General features: G+C 42.5%; 1 protein-coding gene across 1 annotated transcript; it reads right to left on the reverse strand.

The window, feature by feature from the left end:
- Positions 1-5,662: 5,662 nt before the first annotated feature.
- mgat2 (alpha-1,6-mannosyl-glycoprotein 2-beta-N-acetylglucosaminyltransferase) lies at positions 5,663-8,983 on the reverse strand. The gene has a single exon (XM_067991840.1). The coding sequence runs from the start codon at positions 8,322-8,324 to the stop codon at positions 7,020-7,022; it is 1,305 nt and encodes a 434-aa protein (XP_067847941.1). The 5' UTR covers positions 8,325-8,983; the 3' UTR covers positions 5,663-7,019.
- Positions 8,984-9,260: the final 277 nt, after the last annotated feature.

Genomic DNA, 9,260 nt, shown 5'->3' on the forward strand with positions numbered 1-9,260 from the left:
CAGGGGTAAATACCATTTATCCCTCGGGATTTATTAGTTTTCAGTCCTTTTAGCCTATCCAGGGCTTCAACTTTTTTATATCAAAGTCATCAATTTTGCCTATATTAACTCTGTTTGGGGAAGGCATGTTACTCATAACTTCCCTTGTGAATATTTGGAAGGAGGAATCTTTCTGAATGTTTACTATCTTGTGCTCATGTTCTGTTTCCAGGTTGTTAGTGTTTTTTGTGGTTCTTACCTCTCCTGACCACACTCTTATTCATGAAGTACTGAAAAAATGTCATAGTTATGTTTTATCTCAGCAGCAATTTTTTTCCTAAGTCTTTATTTGCTCCTCTGATCACCCTTTTAGCATGTTCCTGTTTCCTACATTACAACAGTGACGACACTTCAAAAAGTACTTAATTGGCTGTAAAGCGCTTTGGGACCTCCTGAGGTCATGAAAGCGCTATATAAATGCAAATTCTTCTGCTGTATTCAGCTCTCTCCCTGCAGAATTTGATCCGCTTAGGGTCATCCTTTTTTAGCATGAGATTGCTGTTTCTAGCTCTGAGCTTATCCTGCGTGCTGAGCATTATTCCTTGTCCTCTGTTGAAGTGTTTTGAACAAGCTGATGCAGGTGGCAATTATGATACAAAATGGATTCCTCTTGCACAGAAAAGCAAAGTTCAGAGCACTGGGCAGTGGACTCTGAATAAGCTGGTGAAAAGTACTAACATTGGGCTGCCTCAATTGATCAGTGGGTAAATGTACTGCATGGCATGATACTGAGTCATATAGACCAGGAAGTACCATATTTGTTCCTTGGTCTGTACTGGGCCAGCAGTGGAGATACCATCACTGGACTCATTGAAGTAATTTTGACTTTGTGCGATAGTGTAAAACGGGTGATAGCGAATTGGCTGCCTGTTTATTTCCATCGGTCATTGATGGCAGAGCCGTTAGCCTCTTCGACTCTGCTATCCGAAACTCTCTCTCTAAACCCCTTTGCCTCTCTACATTTTAAAAAATTTTCTCAAAACTAAACTGTTCAATCAACCTTTCAGTCACCCCTCCTAATCTCCTCCCTTATTCACTTCTATCCGTGAGGTGCCTTGGTATGCATTTTACATTAAAGGTCCTATATAAATGTAATTTGTTCTTGTGGATTGTTAAATATGCAGATAAACTGGCTTGTTCAGACCCTCATAATGGAGATGTTTTTTCCCTTATTCTGCATTCTTTAATTTACCACTTCAGTTTTCATAATTCTTGCCTATAATACTGCATTCTCTCAGGTTTATCAGTGCTGGTCACTCCGGTAAGTGGTCTCTGCGTCTTGCGCTCATACTGCCCAATATCTAATTGTAGATAGTGTGACCTGGTGGTTAACAATAGAAGCCCCTTATTATCTGAACTGGTTATCCTGGTTATCATGTTTTTCACAAGTGCCCTTATGTGTGCTTCTCCAATCTTTTAGTAGGTGGACTGACCTTCAAGTTAAATCCAGCTCTTAAAGGGTAATATTTTTAAATATAAATCATACTAAGATCCTGCTCAAAAATCCTGATAGAATCATAGAAGAATCATAGAAGTTACAACATGGAAACAGGCCCTTCGGCCCAACATGTCCATGTCGCCCAGTTTATACCACTAAGCTAGTCCCAATTGCCTGCACTTGGCCCATATCCCTCGATACCCATCTTCCCCATGTAACTGTCCAAATGCTTTTTAAAAGACAAAATTGTACCCGCCTCTACTACTGCCTCTGGCAGCTCGTTCCAGACACTCACCACCCTTTGAGTGAAAAAATTGCCCCTCTGGATCCTTTTGTATCTCTCCCCTCTCACCTTAAATCTGTGCCCCCTCGTTATAGACTCCCCTACCTTTGGGAAAAGATTTTGACTATCGACCTTATCTATGCCCCTCATTATTTTATAGACTTCTATAAGATCACCCCTTAACCTCCTACTCTCCAGGGAAAAAAGTCCCAGTCTGTCTAACCTCTCCCTGTAAGTCAAACCATCAAGTCCCGGTAGCATCCTAGTAAATCTTTTCTGCACTCTTTCTAGTTTAATAATATCCTTTCTATAATAGGGTGACCAGAACTGTACACAATACTCCAAGTGTGGCCTCACCAATGCCCTGTACAACTTCAACAAGACATCCCAACTCCTGCATTCAATGTTCTGACCAATGAAACCAAGCATGCCGAATGCCTTCTTCACCACCCTATCCACCTGTGACTCCACTTTCAAGGAGCTATGAATCTGTACTCCTAGATCTCTTTGTTCTATAACTCTCCCCAACGCCCTACCATTAACGGAGTAGGTCCTGGCCCGATTCGATCTACCAAAATGCATCACCTCACATTTATCTAAATTAAACTCCATCTGCCATTCATCGGCCCACTGGCCCAATTTATCAAGATCCCGTTGCAATCCTAGATAACCTTCTTCACTGTCCACAATGCCACCAATCTTGGTGTCATCTGCAAACTTACTAACCATGCCTCCTAAATTCTCATCCAAATCATTAATATAAATAACAAATAACAGCGGACCCAGCACGGATCCCTGAGGCACACCGCTGGACACAGGCATCCAGTTTGAAAAACAACCCTCGACAACCACCCTCTGTCTTCTGTCGTCAAGCCAATTTTGTATCCAATTGGCTACCTCACCTTGGATCCCATGAGATTTAACCTTATGTAACAACCTACCATGCGGTACCTTGTCAAATGCTTTGCTGAAGTCCATGTAGACCACGTCTACTGCACAGTAAGTTAACCAATTTTAACTGTTACTTTACCTTATTTCTTATTTTCATTATTTAAAACAAAATCTCACCTGTTTTTCTGTTCCTCCAGTCTTGTCATCCATTCTTAAGCTTGGAATGACTGAAGTAAAATTCTATCCTAATTTTCAGCCAGTTAGAAAATTGAACATTATAGTCACATTACTAGAGTGGCTAGGTCAAAGCATTTTGTGTTTTTGAAAGCCCAAAGATGAAGAGCCATGGATTAAAGTCTAAGCCCCACTTGTAGCATCATGGCTCACACCTGTCTTTGCTTGCGAGTTATCAGGTCAGCCCATTTATTTTCAATAGGAGATCCTGTTTCTCCTATTGAAAATAAATTATTTTGTACTTTTTGTCCTCTGAATTATACATTTGTGATTCGGAATATTACGAGTAGTGTGTGTTCTGTGTAAAAATATGAAAGCTATGCACCTCCAGTGAGTAGATAAGCCATATGGACCAGGAATGTTCCAGGTTTGACCCTTGATCTAGGGTGGCAGTATGGATGCTACAGTTAGCCTCCGCACCTCTGGGTTTGCTTGGAAAAATTTGCCTGATTTCCCAGTACTGACTGCTATCCAGCTGTGGATCCTGGTGAGGACAGGATTGGGCTTGGCTGCAATATCCCTACAGTCAAATAGCTACCAACAATTATTATTGGGTCTCAAACATGAAGCATGAGCACTTGGGTAATCTGCACATGTGGAACCATATCCCTGCAAGAAGTCAATGCCTTCAAGAGAAGGTGAGGGGAGGAATTAAAAAATAATAAAAACACTAAATGAGAGAAACTAAATCTGCAATGGCATCCTGTTAAATACATTTTTTGCCATGTTCTCTTTTCTCAAGGTGCAAACTCTAGCTAATTCTGAGAGTGCTAGCAGTCATATGGTATTTTATCCAACTGGCTATGCTTCATGTGTGAGCCAAGACTGATTGTTGGTAACTTATTCAATGACAAAGGGCTCTTAGACAAGCCCAAGCCCCTTCACTCCCACTGTACACACAAGTGCACTAACAATCAGGAATGGAAATCTAGTGGATTTTTCCACATTAGGTCAGCAAGGACTGGAGCAAAGCTGAGCATAATATGAGTGGCTGAATTTTGGACAAGTTTGGAGCTTATGGAGAATGGAAGACCAACAAGGAGCACATGAAGGAAATTCATTCTGAACGAATGGCCAAGGAAAGGTTTGAAGTGGCAAGGGATTGGAGATTGTGGCAGATACCTACAGGTGATGGCTTTGGTCAGTATGAGGACGTTTTAACTCATCCTGGACAATGTCAATTTGGCAATCCAACGGCACAGTATTGGGAAGAGGTAGAGCTTTGTAGTTGCAGAGTAGTTGAGGACAAAGAGGGGTAACACATCACAGGCACAGAAAATGCCATTTGTGACTTTATCCAGGGTAGTCTTGATGCTGCACAAAACGTGGAAGCAATGTTGAATGGAATTGAATAGGGAAAGTTGAGCATGGTGCTGGAAGACAATACCATATTCAAGGACCTTGGAAAAGAAAGGGAGTTTGGTGGTGGGGTGACAGTTCATGGTGCTGGAAGACAATACCATATTCAAGGACCTTGGAAAAGAAAGGGAGTTTGGTGGTGGGGTGACAGTTTCTGGAGTTTAGATGAGTCAGGTGTTTTTTTTGAAGGATGGAGTGATGACAGTTTTGAAAGGAGGAGAGACAATGCCCGAAGAGGTGGTAGCCGCAGAGGATAGCTCAACCAATGATGGATTTTTTTTTAGGAATAAGGTGATTATGGTGGTTTTGAAAGGGAGGTAGACAATACCTGACACAAGGAATCCATTAACGATATCAGTTTCTATGGAAGCCAGGAATTGAATGATAAGTGGATCAAGGCACCAGTAGGTGAGTCTTGTGGTAGACATGAACATAGAGGGCCAAAAAATCTATGATTGGTTGAGCTGTCCTCTGCAGCTACCACCACTTTGGGCATTGTCTCACCTCCTTTCAAAACTCATCAATCCGTTCTTCAAAAAACACTTGACTCATCTATCCTCTAGAAACTATCACCCCATCACCAACCTCCCTTTCCTTTCCAAGGTCCTTGAACGTGGTATTGTCTCCCAGCACCATGCCCAACTTTCCCTATTCAATTCAATTCCATGTTGCTTCCACGTTTTGTGCAGCATCAAGACTACCCTGGCTAAAGTCACAAATGGCATTTTCCGTGCCTGTGATGTAGAGGATTGGAGATGAACAAGTGGAAAGGTGAGGGAGATGAGTTGGAGGGGAGAAACCAGCAGCAACAGCTAACTGGATGGCCTTTATCTCAGAGACAAAGAAGTCCATGAGCTATTTGCACCTGGCTTTTGAGGTGATGGAGCTGCTGGGCCATTCCAGTGATATTACAGATGGAAAACATCTTTGTGCATCTCTTATAGGAAACTATTAAGAAAATCTGTTTCCATAGGTAGTATACTGGTATCTTGAGGTCCCAAAGGTCTCATTTTGATCTGAAGTTATTGTCCCTGCTGTTTCCTGTGCAGTCAATCTGGAACAAGGAGGTGCTCCTTATAGGCAATGGCACTAGACTGGCATAGCAGCAAGGACAATCTCACTCACCCCTCTCCATGTGGGCAATAAAGTAGATGTTATGAAAACATTAAATATTGTCAGTATTTCTCTTAGAGAATGAGTGAATACTTTGAACAGAAAGTACTTCCTCATAACTCCTCTTCCTTTAAAATGAATGACTGATGTACAATTTTTAATAGTTGCATTGATGTGATGCTCAAAATGCAGTTAGTATACAAGGGAGAAAAGTGGCAAGTGGTTAAAGATAGTTGCAGTTGAATTAAAGAAAAGTTTAAGTCAATTTTAAAACATGTTGAGAATACAGTATCATTACATAAAAATGCTTTCTTGATCCTTTTATTTGATGTGACTGTACACTGAAATACAAAAAAAAAAGTTACAACCAAGGCTTTTGCTTTAAACAGTGGACAGTTTCAGGGGAGTAACAGTATCTCAAACTGCCACGAGGCAACATTTGTTAAGTCAGCTGAACCCTATTAATTCCAGCTACTGGGAAAAACAGACATGCTGGTTTTCTGGATGCTATTACCAACATTTGACTGAAAAAGTTGCATTGTTGTCTGACTTATTAACAGATTTGTGCTTTAAAAAGGAAACTGAACAGTATAGTCACTAAGATTTCAATACAGTGTATTGGTGAGTGGGTGTCATTTTCACAGCCACTCTGCTGAAGTTATAGTAAAACACCTAAACAATGGTGGGAGTGTGAAATTTTCATACTATTTCCACTTGAACTTTGAAAAACACCCAGCACTAATTGTAGTCTTTACTTTTTCATATCTGTGTATTGTATGGAGAGAGCATTTTGAGCTATATAACACTAGAGTGAAGTATTTTTAGTTGCAGGTTTGTCATTTGTGGCAGAAGCAACTTGGGTGAAAATCACATTAGTATATCACACATTAAGGCATATTACCATTTCTCTTATAGTACCAATACACCAAAAGAGCAGAGTGACAACACTGAGCTAAACAAGGCTCATCTGTAAAATAAACTGAACAATGATAACAGAACTTTAAAAACTACAGCACCAACATAAAATGAGCACCTTTGGCTTCTTACAGTTGCATACACCTTTTCTTCTCCAGAACATACATTAAAGTCAATAATGAGTATGTTAACTCTTCCTACAAGGGCTTATTTATTTTTTTAAAAAACAAAAAATTCTCTTTCCTGCCACTCTTCTTGAAAAGGCATTTAATCATGGTGGGGTACAGGTCTACAGGCACCAGTAACCCTCAGTATCTCATTCTTCAAGTGCAAGTGCCAACAGGCTATATATAACTGTGGGCAGCACATAGCCAAGATGATCCTCTTAGCCAACATCATCAAATTAATTTTACAGCGTGGTCACTGGATAGTGATCAGGAATGGGAACCCGGGCTGATTTTTCCTCTCCCTAACCCAAAGGGATGCTGAAACCAATTGCAGCACCCCTACTGCAACCCTGGCTGAGATCAGCTAACTCAACACAGACCAGGTCAAACCTGGGACTTCCCTAGTCTGGAAGGCTCAATATCACACCTTATGGTGTATTTACCAACTGAGCCATCAGGGCAGCCATTTATTTTTAATCTTGAAAGTCAAGGATTGCATCCCATTGTTATGTGTTTTTATATCACGAGAAAACTAAACAACTATTGAAAACATGATCTGGCATGGAAATTTATCACATAATTACTGGAGCCGGCGGTAACTTTTACAAAGTTCGTGGTCCCTAATATCTCCCCAACCTCCATTCTTCACATGTGGAGGGACTGCAGCCAATGGATACATTTTACTTATTGCCATGGTTTCTGGAAACAAGTGCTGTATGTTGCTACTTATAATTCTGTCAATTTTAGAAATTTCAACAGATGGCATGCAAGCTTTCTTGTGATGCATACCACAATCACCAGCATGGAAAATACGAGGAGCTTCACAAACCATTACTTTCCAAAACCTAGGCAGACAGGATATTGTTAAATACTGTAGTGTCCAGTCCCAGTTGTAGTCATCATATTCACAGAAAGTATCTGTGCACTCTATCATTTTCTGGTATGTGTCTCTCATCATAGCCATGCCCATGTTGTGTTCTGTTGATCGCCAGGTTTTCACTTCCACTTTATTTGTTTTATCTGTGAAATCACTGACACGTGCATACGTACCAAGGGACAGTAAGTCACAGTCAGGACAACTTTCAGTCTTCAGACTCCACATATTTTTCAAGACATGATAGAAATCAGGTGACAAATAATGGTCCTCTTCAATGAAAAGTACCAAACCCTTATGATTTTCCAAAACGTTTACCCTTTCCCAAACAAAATGCATCTTCCACCACCAGTGATGTTTGGTCTGACAGAATTTCGACTCCCTATAATGGCCGAATGAATCTGGATATTCAGCATTGATACAGCCCAATTTTAAAGCATTTGTCTTACTTATGTCACGTGAACAGTCTTTAGGATCGTGTCCTGGGAATTCGTTGGGATACAACTGGGTACTGAATGGAAAAAATATTTGCAACACTTGGCAGAAATCGATGCTAGCTACGATGTTATTGATCTGCGGAGACCAGAAGTCATGGCTGAATATTAACAAGACATTTTCTATTCCTTTGGCTTTTCTGAGCGAATTCACAAGTATCTGCAGGTATTCTGGTCTGTTATGTACTTGAATCACCACCACCAAATCGTCTTGAGGACGTGTCTTTACAGTCTCCTGGTTTTTGATAGTCTGATCAAAGTTCAACTGGTAAACGACCCCGCGGTAAACTAGAGTCAAGTTGTCGACCTCTGGCCTCTCATACTTGCCCAGCTGAGACTCGTTGGAAACTTTCCTGATCAAGTTCCCGTTGCCAGCTCGCATGTATCTCGAAGTTTCATCGTCCCTCGGAAGCGCTTCGTTTTTTCTTTGCTTTCCGCCGGTCCAAAAGGCAAAGGCGGCGACCAGCATGATGAACGCCAGGAGAAACACTTTCCTCTTGTAGATACGAAACCTCATGTTCACCGGCGAGGAAGCGACCTCTTTTTACTAAAACTGAGCAAAACAGGGGGTGGGTTGGGGGCGATGATAATAAAAAGAGACGGACTCGCGGAAGTCCCGATTTTTTTTGGGGGGGGGGGGGGGGAGGAAATAAAACTTCCAATTTAAAAAAAATGGCTATTATCGCCACAGATCCATCACTTGAATAACGCCAAACAGGCTGCGTTCGCACACTGGAGCATTTCCAACCAGCACAGCCTCTCCTCAGCAACAAGCCGCAGCAGTTCACACCAGGCCCAGGTGTCCGGATAGGCGACGGGCAGCAGTCACTAGAAGCCCGAGCTGCCTGGCAGTCCCTCTCCTTCTCCTTCTCCTCCTTCTCTCCCCCTACCCACCAACAACAGATCCCGGAAGAAAACTGAAGGCAGCGCGGCGAGTGAGTGGAGGATATCCGTTACTGGAGAGTGTGTGTGTGTCCGCCCTCCCCTCCAGTCCAGTCCAGTCAGCGTGCGCTGGCGCTTCGCCCCACCATCCGCTCCGCCTCACATTTAAATCGACACCAACGTTCTTCCTGCCAACGTCTCCCCGCACCTCGCGACCTGTCCTGTCCTGCCCGGCCCGGCCCGCCGCCTCCACTCATCAACCGACCTTGAGCCCGCCCACGCACGCACGCCAATTGGTTCGTTGCCCGGTTACTTGAGCGTGCGCTTGACACAGGGCTAGTTCTGTACGGCCAGCTCAACTGTCCATCACCACCCGCCTGGCGCCCATTCGTGCTTCTGTGCACCAAAGGCGTCGCACCTAAAATTACTGAGACGCTGACATATGACGTCAGCGCTTCATCGAAGCAATGTTGTGGCCGCCTTCTGTTTACTGCAGTTATACCGACTGGGCATTTTACTATTTTGGGTCTGCTGATACTAACTGTTGCATGTTTAGGGATCTCCGTCTTCT

The sequence above is a fragment of the Heptranchias perlo genome, chromosome 10 (assembly GCF_035084215.1).
Source record: "Heptranchias perlo isolate sHepPer1 chromosome 10, sHepPer1.hap1, whole genome shotgun sequence".
Taxonomy (NCBI): Eukaryota; Metazoa; Chordata; class Chondrichthyes; order Hexanchiformes; family Hexanchidae; genus Heptranchias; species Heptranchias perlo.